The 21,555-nt window shown below is 36.8% G+C and overlaps 1 protein-coding gene across 1 annotated transcript; it reads right to left on the reverse strand.

Moving 5' to 3' along the window:
- Positions 1-3,307: 3,307 nt before the first annotated feature.
- ctdspl2b (CTD small phosphatase like 2b) lies at positions 3,308-21,381 on the reverse strand. Its single transcript, XM_039666882.2, has 13 exons — positions 21,196-21,381; positions 13,723-13,907; positions 12,952-13,081; positions 12,248-12,397; positions 11,075-11,299; positions 10,403-10,496; positions 6,867-6,978; positions 6,694-6,780; positions 6,400-6,462; positions 6,180-6,259; positions 5,657-5,783; positions 4,225-4,320; positions 3,308-3,526 (listed from the first exon to the last, which is right to left on the reverse strand). Exons 2-13 carry the CDS (start codon positions 13,882-13,884, stop codon positions 3,461-3,463), a joined length of 1,392 nt encoding a protein of 463 aa, XP_039522816.1. The 5' UTR covers positions 13,885-13,907; positions 21,196-21,381; the 3' UTR covers positions 3,308-3,460.
- Between the last annotated feature and the right edge of the window lie 174 nt (positions 21,382-21,555).

The following is a 21,555-nucleotide window of genomic DNA, read 5'->3' on the forward strand; positions in this document are numbered from 1 at the left end:
GTGCACCAGACAGTGAATAGTGACTGAAAATTGCGAAAAGTATGTTTTAGAGAAAACATTTCAAAATGTGTCAAGCAAAGCATGTTCATGTTTTCCAATTATAATAACATCCTCAATTTATCTGAAACCACTGAGTATAAAAGTAAACTTTTCGTAACTTTAATCTTTTAAACAAACACCAATTGAGGCCAATTTAAATGCTCAATTGTAACTTATGTTTAAGTAGATTTGAAAATTAGTGAAGTATCATATTTTGATTGATTCAATATTTAAAAGGCAACCTATTAAAAAGTATTTACTCACTTTAGGTGAAACCACCTTAGTTAAAATCTATATTAAATAAAGGATAAACCAAAAGATTGTGTAAGATAATGCTCAGTTCAAACTTCAGAGGTTCCCACACTTTTTGTACACTTTTTTGTACTACCTACTTTAACCCTGAAACTCCTTATTTATTTAAAAAATATTTTTTTCCCCATCAATTTAGACATTTTTATATTCACCTACTTTAATGTTCTCTCATTCAACAAAGGCTTTCATTTCTCATTTGTGAGGTTGCATCAAATTGCATCAATAAGATGCCATTTATGTTGACAGTCACACAAAATTTATACAAGTCATAATCATAAAATCTCCTCGATATTACACACCATTTGATGGTAAAATGAAGTAGCAGAAAAAGACATGAAATACAACCATCCATTCATAAGTATCTAACATGTTGTTTTGACATAAGCTAACATTAAAATAAAAGAGCATGCAATTTTCCAAAGACTTAATTTCCATTATATGAACAATCTTAAATAACACGTTTCAGGAAATAACATTTAGACCAAGAGAGTTTTTCCAATGCAGCTCAAGGACATTCGCAAGCCATGTGGCTTTTGAAGATGAAGAGTATGAAAGAAAACAAACCTGAAACATTCATCTGCAAAAAAAAAAAAAAAAAAAAATGCCGTGATTAAAATATCAACTCTCACATAACAGGCTTTTTATACGTGGAGAACGTTCAGTGATTGTGCCAACTACATACAAAGATACAGTAAGACTGAAAAAAACAAAACAAAAACTAAAACAAAACACTGATGACAAGTTAGATCTGCATTAATACATTTGAAAATGGATACATTTTGAAAAATAGATATGACATGCCTTTCGGAATACAAATAATCAAAAATACAAAAAGATTTTCCTTTAACTTTTTTTTTGTTCATGAAGCTGCAATATGCACAATATGCACAATTAGTACAATATGCTTTGTACAAAATTAATGAACATTACAATGAACTGGTTGTACATATGAAACAAACCTCTGCATCATGTTACACTTGATTCACTACTGCTTTTCGACAATCATACAAAATAATTTTCTTTGTCTTTGTAAGAAAGTGCCAGGGCCTAACAGTAGATGCAACCCGCCTCCCAACATCTAATATCATTCTGGACTATTAGCATCATTCAACTATTTTGCATCAATGTAGGGAGAAGGAATAGTTTACACACACACACACACAAAAAATGCTACTTACTATGTAACACCATGTTAAACCATTTTCAAAAAGTATGCATAACCATTACCAAATCAGTCTTTGCTATGAGAAAAATACTGTGTTTGTGGCTTGTGGACTGTCAAAAAACTGTCAGTAGAGCAGGATCCTTGGGATCACACTTTTTCACTCCTATTTTTCATCCTCTCTCCTTCAATTGGGAAGTACCACAGGATATAGAGTTAAAGCATGAACACATTGCAATTCATTTTTATAGTTATAATTTTACAACAAATTAAAAAAAACACCACATGATAATTTCTTTACTGCATACAAGATGTTTTTTTTAATTCAACTAAAAAGGCCTCATTTTTTTTAAGTTATGAAAATTATATTTTCAGAAAAAAAACCCTACTATGAAAATGTAACAATCCAATTTAGACAAATGATGCATTCAGTGATTGTCTATTACTAAGAATGACCCATTTATCTGAAAACAGCACACTAAACACAAACAGCATAAATGGCACCGGTGGCATGAGTAGAAAATGAACAAGCTCATTTTGTCAAAACAAAACCATTTGTAGAGGACAAAATATAAAAGGGAAAGCAACTAGCTTGGCCCTGCTTCAATGGCACTACTGTAGTTTCTACTCTTAGTCTGTATTACTCAATTTGAAGTATCGCCTATAACAGTGGAATTAAAAAGGCAATATGAAAAGGATTGAGGGGAAGAAAAAACATTTCACAGAATAATTATACCGTTCTCCTCAGACAGCGATGCACACTCATTCATCTAGCTTACATCACACAATACTTCTGGACAGAGCTACCCCCCCCCCCCACCCCATCCCACAGAATCCCAGTATAAAGAAAAGCCAAAATGTCAGGCAGTAAGGTTTAAACCACAGCGATGAGACGTGCTGTTGTTATGCTGGTGCTATAAACAGGGCTCGAACAGACTGCAGCCCTCAATCTTCTCCCTTGCAGTTCAGAATAGATTAGATCTGGGTAATGCTACATTAATTTCAAATTTGAACATGAAAATACTTGCTTGTAATCTATCACTAAAACATAAAGGTGGTATCTTTTTAAAGAACACCAGTAATAATAATAATAATAAAAAAAACTAAAATATATATATATATATATATATAAAAAATACACAGGCTAAATATGAAAAAACAATAAGAAGCGGTAGCTGATGAATACTATTGTGAGGTGCTACTAATTAACAAGTAAAATGTTAAAAGGTGAATAAATATCTGTGGAGAGACTCTGATGCAATGGTGGGAAACTTCTTAGTTAAACAATTTGAGAATTTAGTCACTGCAAATCTTTTTCTAGGAAACAGCCATCACTCTGGTTTAAACCATTCTCATTCACACCACATAAAAACGACCGATTCCACTGTGCTGTAAAAACACCCAATTCAAGAACAGAACAATTTTCAACCAGACCACGCTCTGAAAAACACATTTTGGCAAACAGGATTCAGGAGTTGAGAAAACATTGATTTGAAGTAAACCCCAATTAAAACGTACAGATGGAGTGGAATGCATACTAAAATCATTAATGAAAAAAAATTCACTCATAAGAATCTAACTTTTGTCAGACGGTATTCTTTTCTTACTGGCCATTCCTGATGAAATTGGTCAAAAGCCCAACAGTGTCAACCAATCCCACTGGAGCACCAAAAGACAATCTTCTTCTCTTCTGACTTGCTACACATTCACTTAGTATGGGATGAAACAACCGAAGAGGCGACTCGAGAAACAACGGCAAAATTAGCAACAAAAAAAAAAAAAAAAGTCAAAATGTTCAGACAACATTTTTTTTTATGTTATCTTAGCGATGAAAATTGGGGGGGATGAAAAAAAAGTTATTTTGAATAGTAATGGCAATGATGTTATAATGCAAAATGTTTATCTGCATTTGTTGTCATTTTTACTGTCCTGTCCCACTATGTACACTCAGTCAGGGGGAAGGAGGTCATGCAGCCGAAACCGTTCACGGACATGTGGCCGCACATCCTCATTCTGTGGACGAATAACAATGGAAAAGTACAATTTGTATTTAGATATTAAAAACAAGAAATAAATATTTTTACTAGTGCTGTCAAACGATTAAAATACTTAATTGCGATTAATCACACATTTATCTATTCTAAATGTCTCTTGATTTCTTTGTCACATTATTTTTTTCTCATTTTAATGCTCTTATCAACATGGGAAAGTGGATCTAGCTAGATCGGCTTGCGCTTTGGTCGACGAAGCAACACTACGTCCTCGCGAGGCATTGAAGTGAATGGGTTTCATAGTGCAGCGCATGCCGCGTCCTGTTGCAAAAGCATGTGAAAAAACTACAAAGTTTGCTAGGCCAAAAAGACTGTTAATCCCACGATAAAAAAATTAACGCTGTTAAAATGGATTTGCGTTAACACAGGTTAATAACGCGTTTAACTTACAGACTTAATTTTCACACTTCTTTTATCACTTTTTTTAATGTATCATAGTGCTTTCTGATAATGTAAAAAAACACATCTAGGGCTGGTATCCTTAGAACAAAAATACATAAATAAAATAATGAATATTTATGGAATGTGACTTTTAATTTACCTCTGATTAAAAAGAAACTATTTATTTATGACATAGATGGATATTTATTTAAAGCAAATGTCACCAATGTGAAATGTTGAAGCTAAAGTAACAAAGGTGAAGAACACATTACAACATACCAATTCCACCAGTTTCTCCAAGAAGGGGACCAGCTTCAGAAGTTCGCTGTCATTCTTGTCCATGAACCAGCTCTCAATAGGGATCCCATTGGAGAGCTGTGGGTTTAACACATGGGTTGATTGTTTTTTTTTTATAAGGATTTGGGGTATTTCTTTATTGCATAATGTTGACTATGAGCTCAGTCACACACCTGAACACTGTACTTATTACAAAAGTAACAATGAAAATGAATACTTTGCCACTTTGAATACTTTGGGGGGGGGGGGCTTTAATATAGTATATTAAAAAAGAAGATTAATGTATATTATTTAAAAGTGTAATATACATTAAAGTGTGATCTATTAATAAATTACAAATAGACAATTAATTTGGCCTTCAAATACCTTTAAGCTTAATTAAAATCTAATTAAAAATTTTTTTTACAACTGATATGAACATGAAGTGAAGTGAAAGTGACATGTAACCTAGTGAACACACACAGTAGTGAACACACACCCGGAGCAGTCCGCAGCCGCATTTTTGTTGCGGCCCCCCGGGGAGCAATTGGAGGTTAGGTGCCTTGCTCAAGGGCACCTCAGTTGTGGGTAACAAGAGTGAAAGAGATCTCTGTTCATTTACTCATCTAACCTACATTTTCTGCTGGTACTGAGCAAGCGTGCTGCACAAGCCCTGAAAAGTAAAGACAAAACGTCTTGATGGCCCCCACATGCCCAGTCCTAGTATAGGTCATAAACCCCGCCTCCCCATGCTATTAAACGGCACGTGAGACCAACTAAACAATTAAATTATACTTCAAATACTGTCTTTCCAAAGATGATTTCTGTCATTTACTGTAGTTTTTAATCACGCTGATGTAATTTCAAGTGTTTGTTTTTAAAATAAGTTTGTTTTTAGTTCGTTTTTTGATGCGGTGATGTCATGATTGACAGCTGTGATTGACAGGTTCTCTGAGCGAGAAGTAGTCACTGAAGCACCAACAGACTTTTTCAGGGATTTTCGGAGGACTGCAGAGATTGGAGCGTTAAAAGTAATATCTTAATTTCTATAATTCACAAAAAAAAAAATTGCAGGAGCGTGTGCTTGCGACTGATTCTGCGAGAGTGAGGACGGGGCCTTGATTTTGCAGCTTTACTTCCTGCTCACTACTGCGCATGACTGGTCCCGAAATCGCTACTGCGCAGACTCAAGTTCCAAGATGTCAGCACCATATCGGGATACTGGCGGCTTCACTTCTCACACATGGAAGAGAACGAAGGGGCTCTCTCTCTTTTTTTTTTACAGTCTATGGTACTGAGACTCGAACCTCCGAATTTCAGGTTAGAAGTAACCAATGTAAAAGTACTCTCAAACCATGAGGCCACAACTGCCCCCATGTGAAAGTAATGATGCAACTTCATGCAAATTATGATTATGCAACCATGGTCTGCTCACCTGATAAGCAAAGGCTTGTGGCGAGTTATCGATAATTATAGTCTTGGACAAATCCCGTCCAAGGATATTCAGATCCTTAATGTAGTTTCCTTGCACACAAACACAGTGCTCACGAAATAATCGGTGCCTAGAACATGTTGGAAACACACACAGAGAGAAGAATGAAATAAATCTCCAGGACTAGAATCAATAATGCAGTTGAAGCAAAGGGTTGACACCTAAGGATGGTGTGGAGTTTACATGTGTCAGAGACCAAAGATCTCCATCTACCGCAATCCCTCAATTCCTCATTGTAACCAAATACTACAGAGAAACTCTGCACAGCAATGACCAAGCTGGGGCAGGGTTACTGAAAAACTGACACCCTGCCTAAATTTACATTTACTCTAATGACAAAATCTGAAAGAATTTCTAAAAGAAACAGAGGCAAACAAAGAGACAACTTGGTTTTACTTTTAACACTGTCGAGGAAAGAGTCTTCAAAATTATTACAATAAGGTAAAACAAAAAGAAGTCCACAGACCGCACCAGCTGTTTCCTCGGATCGAGAATGTTCAGCAACTTGTCTGCATAAACTTTCTTCGAGGCAGTGAAGAGAATGATCTACAAAAAAAAAGTCAACAGTCAGTCAATTATGAGAAACAGATGTCAACCCAAGCGAGGGTAAAACATTTCCATGTAACATCATTTATTTGGAGAAAAAGGATGAGATGTAATGTGGAGTAAAATGGATGAAGGCTTACCTCATAAATCTGAGACATGCGTTCAAGGAACTCTCTGAAAAATGGCCTCAATCGCACATAAACCTAACAGAAATTGTGAATTAGAATTTAGCCCCTAAGAACACAGGGTTTTAGCCCGCTAAAAAGAAGAAGAAGAAAAAACTCCTACAAAGTAATACAAATTTCAGATCACTTAACACAAGACAATAGACAAAGGACTCCCAGCTAGTTAGGTTCATTAAAAAATGGCTCTAGAGGCCCCTCTAGTGGTATGTTACTGACAAACAATGTAGACAGCTTGGATATCTTATCTACCTGATATATGACGTCTTGGAAGAGGACAGGAAAGGTTAGTGCTGCATCATCCAGCTCATTCAAGCTACAATGGACAAGGGTTTCATCCTGTAGAAAGAAAACAATTAATGATATCTATGCCAAAATGAATCCCTTGTAATAGGAGCTATTCCTCTGTGGTGTTTAAGACTGACCAGGTCAAGCACCAGGGAGAACTCAGGAGTGCTGCGAGTCTTCAGAGGGAGTGCGGGTTTGCGAGTTAGCTGCTCGTCCGTTAGCGGAGGTACATGTTTGATGAAAAAATACCTGAAAAATATATTAACATCAATGTTTGCATGTTTGAGACAAACACTTCTGAGATATCTTTTTTTCTCTCTGAGAGGGTTTCCAAATTGCCTAAAAACAAAAGCAATATTTAACTGTAATATTATTAATAAACATTCCACTTGTATGAGGGCTCAACAATATAGATCTTGTGGGGCCACATCTCACATTTGTTTATCTTGTACTTGCCGTTTTACTTCCTGTGCATTTAAAAATTTGTCACTGATTTTTGTTGTTGTTATAAATTAAATATTGTTCAATGTAACATTATAGAATGGAATAATCATTACTAACAAACAGTGTTGGGTAAGTTACTCTAAAACAGTAATCAATTACTAGTTATCAATTACCTTTTCAACAGTGTAATTAGATTACTGCACTAATTACTCTCTCTAAAAAGTATTTAATTACTAATTACTTTCAAAATCCCATATCAATCTCTACCAGCTGAATAATACACAGATAGACATGAATCTGTTTTAATTCTTTCAAATAAATACTATAAAATGGCACTAATTATGACAACGGTGGAGAAGGTTACATTATAAAAACATACTTTTTAACATCAGACAACACAATATTGTTTTATGTCTGATCTCATGACATTTCACACTTTTTTCATACATATTTTACAATAATTCATTCGAATTTGTACGAGTGTGGTCGTACGATTTAGACACCTCATAAAATGCATACGAATCGCTGTGAGATCGGATTGATCTCTATACACAGTATTTACCTCAATTACATTAGAAGTAGGGTTGCAACGGTATGAGATTTTCACGGTATGATAATCGTCTCAGAAAATATCACGGTTTCACGGTTTCACGGTATACGATATTAAAACTATCATTATTATAATCAGCATCAGCTACAATGGCCCTTAAATGAATAAAAACAGATATTGTTTTTGGTTGAACATGGTTTATTGTAACAAAGGTTTTTTCAATAGAGTCTTTATGAAATGTATATTTATTTCCTCAGAAATTCTGGGTTGTCTGAAATAACTGATCTGGATTCTGTGATTGAATACAAAATGTATTTTTGAGAATGCAATCAGATCAAATGTAACAACTTTAGTTTGTCTACACAAGAGAAGTTTAATAAATTAAAACATGGACAAAAAAACTATACACAATAGTAATATATTTTAATCATAGGCTAAACCAAACTTTTTTTTTCCAGGTTGTAGGGGAGAGCGGGGCACAACCTAACGCTTTTTGCTTTTGGCTCAATTAATTAAAAAATAATTAGGTTAGATTAATACTTTTTTTACACAAGCAACATGCACATCTCTGCTACAAATGAACACTTAAAGTTTTTTTCTAGGACCTACCATTTTCGTACAGTTGGACTGAAAGTGACAGAAGTGCAAATGTTACAACTTACCCCATATGCGGGGTTAATTGTAACAGAGAGAGGGGTTAGTTGTAACACTTGTGTGTAACACACATAATTCAGTACTATTTTATTTGTATAGTTTGATATTGTTTGTGCATCTGTATAGACAGATATCCATCCCTCATCCAATCCTCCTTCTATTATGGATCAATATCATGGATAGAGACATAGAAAAGGGCTGCATAGTTTTGCAATAAATAATAATAAATAAAATTATAAATATTGTAATTGCAATTAAATTAGATTTGTGTGTGGCAGCTGCATGATGTACAATTATTATTATTATTAATAATAACAGTAATGATAATACAAATTAGCTTAAAATAAAAATTTAAAGGGTTTATTACATTAATAACAGGCCATATTTTTTAATAAATAAACAAGTTATCATTCATAGAACACTAAATTTTAAACATTTTAAATCCCAACATTGTTTGTGAACGTCTAACAAAGTTAAATGTATACTCAAACCTGAAAAGTTGTGTGGCTCCGTTTTCATTTGATTATTATTGTACACTTGGAGGCTTAGTTGTACCACTCTGTTAGAATTAACCCCGCTGTGTATTACATATTTTAAACCTAGCTAACAGTCGCTAGGAATTGCTGACATGTTTCAAAACGGTGCTATGTTTGAGCCAACAAGACGGTGATTAAGGCAATATAAAGTTAGATTTGGAAACGTATACACCCAACTCAGAAACCGAAAAAAACCTATGATGAAAAAAATTACTTTCATGTTGTCAAAACACTCTTTGTCCAGTATCTTCACGAAATATAATCAAAACTTTCCGCAAATTCGCGGGAGACCGTCTTCTGGCAGCAAGAGAAAAATAGCGGAAAGACAGCCTGCTTGATCCTGACGAACTGCGTAAACGGTCCGTGTTACATTTAACCCCGCGTTAACACCTACTGAACACCTATGAGTTTCAGTCAGTGTATTTGATGATTATTCTTTAAAAAAATAATTATAAAGTGCACATTAAGTGTTCTCTGTCTAGATATGTTCATGTGTTCACGTCTTCGTAGTGGCTGAGACAGCTTTAAAAACCATGAGCGTCATGCGTACTTGAGTGTGTACTAGATCTACTAGACGAAACGGCGCTGCTCATTCAGAGACACGCTGAAGGGGCTTGCACACCAGTCTTTTTGCGTTGTATATTCACAGACACGCACATCGCGATTTGATTTAGGCTACTGCATAGCTATATTTTGCTTTATTTATCCATCTATCTTTTTAAATCGCACATTTTACGTGGCATCTGTTTTGTAACGCAAAAAGACGCATGTGTGCGTCTTTTTGACAGACCGGGATTCCCTCAGCATGACAGAAATAATATGGCCTTAAGTTATAAAAGTTATGAATAACCTTTATCTTCACGGAGGGATGGTGTTCCTAAATATGGGAGAACATGTTCGACGTGTTTACTCCTTTTGCAGCCACTCTTCGTCCACATATCTTGCAAACTGGATATCCATCTTCAAGGACAACATCACGATCGTTTTTCGGATACAAGTTACAAAATATTCCCATACTGCAGATTTTATTTATTTTTTTTGGCGGGAGATAGAGATTCGCAGCCTCAGTCTCGGACATTTTCAGCGCTGTACGGATATGGAGTAAGCAGTCAAGCTGAAAGAAGTTGCATGCAGCAGTGCAGGTGAATTCTGTTTTTTTTTTTTACCGCAGATAAGCAAATGTGAACGATATGATAATCGTACATGTCAATATCGTGATAAACCGCCATACCGGTATACCGTTACAACCCTAATTAGAAGTAACTGTAATTAAATTACAGATAAATGAAGAGTAATCCCTTACTTCACATTTAAGGGAAAAGTAATTAAATTACAGTTACTAATTACTTAGTAATTAGTTACACCCAACACTGCTAACAAACAGGGGGAGCAAAAATCTGAACTACTGGCTTGCCCGGGAAAGCAGAAAAGAAAATCCTTATTGTGAAGCTCTGAGCAAAAAGCACAGTCTCAGTAAATTTGAACTCACGGGTCAAACACTTCCCACTCCTCCTCATATGATCCTTCAGCTGGGACAGTAATAGAGGTGTCCACATACCCCACTGTTGCAGGAGAGCCAGGAGCTGAGATAAAACAGGACAAAGAAAATATAATGTTACAAATATATTCTTGCCTGTGTAAATATACACAAGGCTGGGGACGGTAAGATTTTTTAATTGTTTTTGAAATGTCTCTTATGCATACCAAGGCTGCTATTATTTGATCACAAATGCAGCAAGAAAGTAATAATGTTAAATATTATTACAATTTAAAATGTTACACGTTTTCTATTTTAATATATTTTAAAACATAAGCTGAACTTTCAACATCATTACTCGTCTTCAGCATCATATGATCAGAAATCATTCTAATATGATGATTTGATGCTCAAGAAACATTTCCTACTACGTCTTGTATGTTGACAATGTTGCAGCTTCATATTTTTGTGAAATGGTGACGATTATTTTTCAGGATTCTTTGATAAATACAAAGTACAAATGAACAGCATTTATTTAAAATAGAAATCTTTTTTTAGCATTATAATGTGTAATCGCTGCTAAATAAAAGTATCCATTTCTTATAAAATAAAAAACCTTATGGGACTGGGAGTGTATAATGTGTTCCCCTAAAGAGAAGTCAAACAATGTCATGTATTTCACACCTGTAAGAGGCGGCAGGTCAGAGTGGGGGGTGTTTTCACTCTCCTCTGCAGGTGTGTGAGTGGAGGATGGAGGTCTAAAGGCAGATGGCATGGCACTGGTATAGAGAGGGACACTTAGGGGCTCTCTAGATGTGGCAGTACTGGTAGGCATCTCTTCTACTTGCTCCATTTCTAGTTGCTTCACAATCTCTTCCGCCTCTACCGCCTGGCCTGGGGAATCCGAGGCTGACATGACAAGACAGGGTGTAGGTAAGGAGAAGGAAGGGTGAAAAAACATGCTGGGTTAGGCAATGTATTATTAATCTGCATTAAGTTGCAACAGTGTTTTTTTTTTTTTTTTAAATTCACAATCATCGAAATAAACATTATCTGGAATCCAAAATAACCTTTTGATATTCCCAATTGTGGAAACATACCAAACATTCACTACTGCAATTTAGTATGATTGCATTCATATCAGCAGGAGCTCACATGAATCGTACCCCAGGCCGCCCTTTTTAAGGAGACACGGGTACGGTTCGTGGGTGCACACCCGAGTTTGGAAAACAGCATTCACATCATCCAGACAAACAGAACTCTGACACCAATCAAACCCAGGTGCGCACCAAAAGTGCTAGTGTGAAAGCACCCTTAATTTCACACAAGTTGTCCTCCTGATGGGGAACCAATTTCCCTCAGGACCCAAAAGTTTCACCATGTTTTTTTTTTTTGTTCAGTAATAGTATTAACATTTTAGGCTAAACTTTCTCTCATGAACTGCTCTTTTGCGAAATGTAAATAGATATGTGTTTTTGTGATCATAGAAATACAAAGTAGCAACTCCACAGATTCTGCAAATCTGGTCACACTATCTTTTAAACATTTTGGTAAGTTTTTTTATTATAGGAATTAATCCTATATACATAAAAAGACACCTTCATTTGAAGGTGAAGAAATGTTTTATGAGTCAAGTTCATTTAAAGAAAAAAAAAAACATGCGCACGCATACACCGAACACCACATGTACACTTGAACGATATTCTAAAATTAATAGTTGTTGGAGCATAAATGTTAATGCAGTAATGTCGCCAGAGGGAGAATCTATTTATTATTATCATTCAAATAATTTTCCATCCATTATGTCCAGAATATCTGGAACATCACATCTTTAGTGTTCGGTTCAGAGTTTCTTACCATTTTTATTTGCTGGTGAGAAGAAGTTGAAGACAGGAGAGAAGATGGTTCCAAGCAGGGTGGTGCGGGGTGGACTGTTCACAACCTCCTCAGGGTCCTCCAACTTCCCATTAGGCTTGACAGGCTTACTCGTGTCATGGTTAGTGGTTTCTATAAAACAAAGTTCAAAGAGAAAAACAAATTCACAAAAAAATAGCATAACCAAATTGCAAATTCATTTAAATGCCGAACTGCATATGTTGTTTGGGCAATAAACTATGATGACTATTGCTGTACATAGGAGTGTATGCCATTGGCAGGTGTGCGCAACCATGTTCTTGTCACATATAATCCATGTCAAGCACACAGACAGGTTTGATACTTCCAAAAGCCCTCATTTATGATAATATGGACAGTTTAAGGCATTACACTGAACAACCAACATCAAACAAATATACACAGATGCAAATATGTTTGTGTTAGAAGTGTCACAATATACCAGTATTGATGATAACCATGATAGGGTTGTCACAATATCAAAATTCCAGTAGTCGGTATTTAAGTACCAATTTAAGTACCACAGCAAAATCTGTTGGAACTATTTTACTTAAATATTTGAAAACTAAAAATGATTTGAAATAATAATTCGATTTAATAAGTTTATTATTTATGATGTTAATTATTAAAAGTAAATTTAACTGCAGCTCACAAGTACAGTGACTCACCACCATTGACGGAGCTTCTTCGACGGGCCCTGTAGATGCTTTTCCTTTGCAGGTCATTGTTCCTTTGTGGGGTGGAGGTGATCAGCTCGCAGCTCAGACGATTCCTCTTTGCTGGGTTGTCCTGCTCCACCTGTTAAACACCACCAAGCAATCACACAGGCATGAGTTTCTAGATTTGAAACACTTTAGTCTTGTGAGGAAGACACGATAGTGAGTCTTTTCGAGGAAGCTGGGGGACACTTGAACAGGACTTTCAGAGGAACAAAATATCAAAGTTATAGGCACTACATGATTAGGCTAGAAATGATTAAAACCCTATTATAAATATTATATTAAAAATCAAACTCCAATTAATCACGAACTGCTTCAAAAGACATGGGGTCTTTGAATGTTGTTGTGGACAATGGGGGTGTGATATAGAACCCAAAGAAGTGAATCTAATATCTTAAACTTACTGGACATAATGTGAATGTGAACCCCTGGTTCTTCTGCCGCAGGATGCATGCCAGTTAAAGCCAGCCCTACCTACTGTCATTATGTGAGCGCTGTGGAACCACAGCTAAAATTAGAACAGGACTGAGCTCCTCAGACAAGCAAAGGCATTCCACCACGCATTTCTGGGGGGAATATGATACCAGGTCTTGCTTGCATTCCATTATAGTACATTCTGGGCCACGATCATCAAAACCAAGAAAAGAGCTGTAGAGGTCTGGGACTGCCATACTCAATGAGCCCATAATAAACAACAGGGAGAGGGTGCTAGAGGCTCACCTTGATGGAACTTCCATGGATGAACTTCTTGATGCTGGAGAGAAGACCCTTGCTTTCACCTGAGCACTCCTCCATCTCGTCATGCTTTCGCTTGGTCCGGGCCGGGCCGGGCCTGCGGGCGAGGTTTGGCTGCTGAGAAGCCTTGCGCATTCTCAGCCTCATTTTGTTTAGAGTTACATGTAAGACTGAGGAGAGAGAGAGAGAGAGAAAAGACAATACAGAGAAGCTCATAAAAAAGGTACCACAAGAAAACAAAACTACAGAGAAAGAGAGTAACACAGGAGGAAATCACTACGTTTAACAACGACCTTGTCTAACTTTGCTCGCTGATTCTCGCACGCAGGTTAATCAATCACACTTTTAGTTGGTTTTGACGGAGTTATTATGGCTCTTTGCTCAGTTTTTTAAAAGTGCAAAACGTCAGCCAAGATCGCTAGCCACAGACATCTGAATGTATTCAAGACCCTGAGAGACACATCATTCAGTTGAAGCATCTCCATAGCGAGGCACTCTCCACTACAAGCAAATTATTTCCTACATACAGAAGAATTCTGAATGAACATACTTTTAATTAACAGGAAATCTGTGTGATTCCTTAACACAAGATTACAGATTAAGACAAACATTGAATTAAACCAGTTTTGCTCATCCAAAAATGAACATTCTGTTATCCTTTAGTCACCCTCATGCCATTACAAACCTGACTTACTTTCTTCTGTAGAACATAAGAGAAGATATTTTGAACAATGTTTCAGTTGTTAATAAATAAATAAATATACGGGACCCAGTTGACTTTCATTGTATCGACCAAAATAATAATAATAATTCTTATCATACAGGTTTGGAATGGCATGAGGGTGAGTAAATGACAATGTTCATTTTTGGATGAACTATACCTTTAAGGCCTACTTGAAGTTTGGCAAAAGTTGGCAAAATGTCACCATCTTTTTTACTCATATTTTTCTGTTGCTGGATAAGTCACTAGAAAAGAAAAAGAACTAGAGGATTTTGCAGATCAACAGAGAGCAGCAGTTTTCTTACAAGACAAAAAAAAGGAAGAAAAAAAGAGAGATGAAAAAAAGTAGAGGGAAAAAAAGTTAATATTTTCCTGATGTGGAGGAAGTGTCCCTCTTTTCTTTAAAGGAAACCCTGTACATCAAGGGGGTAAAAAATAATCCTGAAATTAACTTTAGTGCTTGGTCGTGTGTCCCCCTCCACAAAGCATGCTTGTGCAACAGCCGTTGTGTGCACCAGCATTTGTGACCTGTCAGGCTTTACGCCAGCCCTGACTGTACCTTCGCAATAAAGAAATTTAAGTCACATTAAATTTAAAATGAGGAAACACAGAAAAGAGATTTTTACAAGAGGCAAACAGAGTTTGTTCTGTAACAGCAGCATCGTGTAGTTAGCCAGAGAAGCAACGAGATGACAATGAAACATACTGCAAGCACAGAAGAGACAGGAGAGGAATGGCGAAAAGTAGAAAGAAAAGGGTACAGCTAGTAATACATCTCAGCTTTTTCCTTAACCACCAAAATGGTGACTCATGCACTGCCTCAAACAGACATCATGCCAAGACAACTACCTCACAACACTGAGGAGCTAAAGCCTTTCTTCTACAAGAACCGAAACGGTGAGAATCAACAGTCTTCAGCAGCCCAGTAAGAGTCAATGAATCTTGCTTAAAGCCAAATTCCTGGTTTAATTAAAATCAGTAGACATTAAACACCATTAGTAGCATGAAGTAGTTTAAATTACGTATGATATGAAAATGCCAACAATTACTCCTTTGACCCCTTCTGACCTAGGCTGGTCCATTACAATCACTTATATATACACACACACACACACACACACACACACACACACACTACGTTGGTTTTTGCCATGTGACGTACAACATTCTCATTTTGCAATAATTGCTGAAGCTTTTATCACGGTATCGGTATACTAGTAGGGCGGCACGATATTGGAATTGGAAACAACTGACATTAGATAATTTTGCTTTTCTGCGATATACATTGCAATTTGCAAACAAATCCACTTCCACCAGATAATTTGAATAGCTCTATTTGTAAAGAATTAATAATCCTAGGTTGATTGAGGTAATTTTGTAGGGCAGTGTGCATATGCATAAAAAAATAAGCAGTGCTTAATGTTGTTTGGGTAAATTAACTGCATTTAGGTATTCGATATTATTGCGATATTTGGGCCACGATTCAATATTATTGTGATTCTTAACATATTGTGATACAGCAAGTATTGCGATTCTGTGATATATTGCGATTCATGTCCCCCATTTTATTCAAAGGCATTACAAAAAATGAGGAAAATAAGACTGCTCAACTCACCTCAAATGTCACATTTAATTCTGTGAACATTATCTTCTACACATTAACTGAGGTGCAAAAAATTGTCACTGAACATTCAGGACACAAGACCTTATTACAGGACAGGAAATAATTATTCTCTGAATAGGAGACCTCTCACATGAATGGTGAGCTCCCAGCACATAACTTAAAATTATTTTTATTCCAATAGAGTAACAAAGCAGACTTAATAGAGTAACATAAACTTGGAAATATAATCATATAAATAATGTCAAGGTCTTTACCATTTGCTGTTGAAAACCGAAATTTACCCACACTTTCGATTTGAAAGAAGGCGAAGCGTCGTGTAATGGTGAAGCCATTTTCATTTGAATTTGTTGAATTCACACCAACAAAGCACCGCAACAAGCGGCACCTTGTGGATGTAAACACAGAGAAAACCAATGGAGAAAACAGAAAGTAAAACAGATAACTTTATAATTAAATACTGCAATACTTGGCGCCAGTGCTGCACGAAATAATCATATTGCAATCGAAATCACGCCGTCAAACCTTTGCAGTTATAGGATGCAAAATTATGTGATTTTATATGAAATAAACAAATTAGGTCTGTTAACGTAGCATCTGTTCATTTTCTGTGTTAACTCTTTTGTGGTGTTACATGTATGTCTAAGTTACATGATAGTGTTACACGATCCTGCTCTTATTCATGCAAACGCTTAAACCATTCATGCGCGACAAAACAAAAAAGATTGCGTTGACTGTGACACACACAAACACACAGAGAAAGACAGGTGACAGTTTTGTGTGTGCGCACAAGACGGCACACCAGGTTCTCTTCCGCGCTTAAACGAACAAGAACACACACAATTATGCCAAAATGTATTGTAGAGTATCTAAATAACATAAGAGCATTCTTATGATGACCGTCAAGAATTGTGACTCATGAGAGAATCAGGCGCGTGATCTGTGTCTCTGTCAGCAGCGGCTGCTCTTAAAGGGACAGTACACAGTAGCCACTACTTATCTCTGTCATTAAAGTTAATCAAAGAACAAATAGAACAGAGAAAAACACTCACTGCTCTTGACTAAAGAATTTTTGTAATTTTAATAAGGATTATTCAATTTATAATGTTTGCAGTGCAGACAATTCCTGTAATATAGCATTAGCACCAGAACACTGCTGTATACCCTTGGCCTTGCAGTGGTCACTGCTTAGAAGTGCAACATTGTAAAGAGCCCGTCTGAACTGACCATCAGCGCGCAATGCGCGTGACGTGTACGTTTGTTAATGCGAAAAAAGTGTCTGGAGGAAAAACATTGTAGCCGGAGCTGCTTTTCTTAAATTGTTTTCTTATAACAAAAAGAACTTAACATTTAAATACAGTAGCTGGGATTCCATCCAAACGTGAAGCGAATCTTTTCAAATTTGCAAAAAAGTTTCCATCATATTGTTTAAGCGCATGACGGTGGTATTAGTAAGCAACAAAAAATAAAACACCATCAGCGGAAACAGTAGTGATATGTCGTTTGGCTCCTTCCAGTAAACGGTGAGACTCGGTTCCCGTCTGAGAGCCATTTTCCCTTTTTGTATATTAATACAAGACAGAAAATTTTCACTACACTGCTCAGTCACATAATCTAGTCACTCACTGAATGTTATTTTAATGTATATGTGCGTGTGAACACATGTGATGATTGTTTACATATCGGCATGTTGTCATTAATTTTACTCTATCCTATTCCTATATTTTGTATTTTACTTTTATATTTTACTTGAGCTGCTGTAACAAAGGAATTTCCCCAGTGTGGGATCAATAAAGTCTATCTAATTAATTACCCCGCTGCTCTCGAATCGTCGCCCATACAGTAGGAAACACATTAACAAAACATGGAGTGTGGGTGGTCAATCAGTGTGGATGATCATAATTAAGCGGGTGGCCGTGGGTTGTCTACATGTAGGGTGTCTAAAAACCAGAAGGTTGGTGGATCAATCCCCGATTCTACCTGACCAAGTGTTCAGGTGTCCATGAGCAAGACACTGAACCCCAGATACTCCCGACGAGCTGGATGGCGTCTTGCATGGGATGAATGAAAGTGTAGAAACATGTAGAGCGCTTTGGTGGCCATTGGGTCTGTGAAAGCGCTACATAAATGCAGTCCATTTACCATCGAGTCAGAAAACAAGATGCTAATGAAGTAGCATTTGGATGCTTTTTAATAATAGACTAAAATAAAAGCAGCATGTAGAATTTCGAAGATAAAACTATCATATCAAGCAGGGACTAAAAAACCTTTAACAAATCTGGCATTAGACATGACTTGAACTACTGCCTCTAGTCTCCAAGAATTTGTGTTGCAAGTGCCAGAGTGGCACACCTGAAATAAATGCACTATAAGTACTGCTTGATTCTGTCTGTTTGTTACCAACACCCTGATGAAGGCCAGTGGGCCGATACGCATTGGTGTTTTTTTTAATGGTGTAGCCCTCGACTAACAATAATAAAGGCTTTTATAACTTTCGTAACCTACTCAGTGCCTGGACTTGCATTTTTTTCCCAATTTTTATGAACATTTGATTTAACCCTTCCAAGAGCACAGAGGATACAAGGGACACCAGCAGCGCTCCAGCTTCCTTTTGTTTAACCGCATAAATGTGTTTCGTTTTAAGTGTGATTTGCTAGGAATGGTTTTATTTTGGATAAAATGTTCAATACACGTGTATTAGTATTTGATAAGTGTAATAGTGTTTTACATTAGCCTATGTGTGTGTTTTTTTTTACTTCTTATTACAGAAGTGAGCCAAATTATCCAGTTCCCTAAATGAGCAGGAATTCCCATCATGAACAGCTGATTTACTCTGGCTCTGCCCTCCTACGTACTTCCGCTCAATTTTAATTTTCCTTCAGTACTACGTCTGGGTTTGCTGTATATTCTTGGGTTTTCTCCAATCAATTTTTTACAGGTCCAATCAGCGAGCAGAGGGAGTGGCTGAGAATGATGACATTGAGGTGCGCTAGTTTGAGTTGTACATACTGTATATGTCACGACCAAACGTTAGCAGTTGGTTATGGCAGATCCAGAGATTGACTCTGCTGAAGTTTAAAACTATTGATTCTGCCCAGAGTACCCACCTTCAAGTAAGTTAAAAGTCAATAAGGAGTGGCCAGACTCTGAAAATTAAATGTGTACGAGAGTCTGGTAGGACCAGGCTACAGCCGATTAGCTACGAGAGTTTAAAGTTCGCTACGTCACAATTTATTTGTTTACATCTCCCGTTATTCATTTCAACTTTTTTTTTTTTGCAAATTAAGTTTTTATCCCCTGAAATTTGGCATTTCCAACTTTCCATCACTCGTTTCTGATGAGATACTTTAAAATGCACATAAAAACAGGGTGATGGAACCATAGCTAATAAAGCTATACACAAAAAGATATAAAAGTAATCAAATGTTTTAAACAGAATAAAGTGCAAAAGAATTATAAAACAATAGGTAACACTTTACAATAAGGTCTCGGTAGTTAACATTAAAGCATTGCATGTTCATTATTGTGATATCGTATTACAGACGTATAGCACCAACACGTCTAGTTGGTCTGAAACAAAAAAACAACAACAAAAAAGCATTGACACACTGGCAGCAAATCCAAGGCTACTGACATATGTCCAAGAAATGACTCTGACATATATTAAAATTACTATTATTTCTCTAAGAAATGTCAATCTTCATAGATTAAGTACACTATAAACCGGAAAGTCTAATTCGTTATTTAATGGCATTCGCATGGCATGTCAAAGAACACCACAAAATGCTTCACTATAGCTACCATTGCACTTTGCTGGTAACCTGTCCCATTACAGCTGGACAACTGTAATGCTTCTCTTCTCAACTGGGGAACCTGGGCCCACTAACAGGGATAAGTTAAACTCTAACGGGAAACAACATGTCTTAAAAAGTATGTAACATTTTGACTTGCACTGTCAGTATTTTTTTTTATTTTCATATTTCAGTTTTAATTTGAGTAGTTTTGTTATGTGCATCTTATTAATCAATTTTCAAATACGTATCTCTATCAGTGAAATTTATTCTTATTTTAGTTTTAGTCATTTTAGTACTTAAACTTATTTCAGTTTGTTACCAAGGCAAGTTTTTCTTCCCCATCTAATATTTATTTATTTTAGCAATATTTCAATTAGCAAAAAATATTTACAAATCAGCTGAACTTCAAGAACACAAACTTAAAAGCGGCATGGATAGCATCAATTTTGCATTTGTAAATTTCGCTTTTTTCCTTATAAAAAGGAAAAACACATCAAAATATTGTCTAATTGTTTTATTACCTTAACTTCTCATAACAATAATTAAAAAGGGTTTGGAAACAAGCATCTTATTGCATTATAAGTACAAGAAGAAGAAAAAAACATCCTCTGTTAGGGGCCTTCAAATATTGACATGACAATGGGGAACCCTTGCAGTGATAATGGTTGCGAACCACAGCCCAACAGTCAACTAAAACTACAGCCAGTCTTTAAAAAGGAGGAAAAGAAAAGACAAAGTGATTCCCCGCCATAACCGATCAACTTCAACAGAACAGACACTTCAGAAATGATGAAGTTCAGTGATTCACGTGAAACCTGAACAGTGTCGTGGTGGGCGGGAAACACACGCTTAAAGAGATTCTCTACGGAAGACGAGCAACTTTCTTACGATTTCCCTGTTCAGTCAGACATTAAGAACAACTGTTTACACAACGATTACACGCCTTAAGAGCCTACAATGTGAACTGTATTTTTTACATAGAGCAATCGCTCTTGACACATCTGTGCATGTCTATCTATTTTCAATGTAGGACACAAGCAATCCTTCTCTTCGTAGTAAACCTGTTTCTCGTGACCCGCTATTACTAGAAGAAGCCTCTAGTCTAGTGCCACTCAAAACAACCGGCTGCACTCTAATGACAGATAAAGCGCGGGAACGACTGGCGAAGACGGCAGCTGCTGCCTGTCCGTGCGTGCATATAACGTTAGGTAAAACAGGAGCGAGCCGAACCATAGCGAAACATTTTCGACCGGAGTGAACGGACGGGGTGTTATGGGGGGACCCTATCACCACATGCAATTTAGACTGGGGTAATAACTTACTGGACGAAACTCCGCGGGATCGAGTCGCAAGACAACGGTCGATTTCAGAGCTGCTGACACTTGCTGTTGTTTGCGTGCCTCTTCAGACGAGGTTCACCTCTGTCCTCTCCGCACCTCTGGACGCCATTTCCCGCCTCCGTACCCACACAGTCAACTGCAGGTACCCGGATGAAGAGAGGACTGGAGCGAGCATGCGTCCTGCGGCGCGCGTCCCACACCCCATTTCTGTTGTTCTGAGTATCAAAACAATATTGAGGCTTCGCAGTGCGACAGGTTTCGCTTACTGTGTCTATTTAAAACACAATCACACACTATAGGTAAATGTGCTGTAAATAAAAACGCAGAGCGAAGAGAGTAACG

This window comes from Pimephales promelas, chromosome 1 (assembly GCF_988280905.1).
Source record: "Pimephales promelas chromosome 1, fPimPro1.hap1.1, whole genome shotgun sequence".
NCBI lineage: Eukaryota > Metazoa > Chordata > Actinopteri > Cypriniformes > Leuciscidae > Pimephales > Pimephales promelas.

Bases quoted from the DNA above. Each gene is read 5' to 3' on its own strand.
- ctdspl2b (XM_039666882.2), bottom strand. From the start codon at position 13,884: ATGAGGCTGAGAATGCGCAAGGCTTCTCAGCAGCCAAACCTCGCCCGC. The intron at 6,781-6,866 runs GTCAGTCTTAAA...TTCTTTCTACAG, and splicing joins TCTCCCTGGTGCTTGACCTG to GATGAAACCCTTGTCCATTG. The intron at 6,260-6,399 runs GTAAGCCTTCAT...TTTTTTTTGTAG, and splicing joins GCATGTCTCAGATTTATGAG to ATCATTCTCTTCACTGCCTC.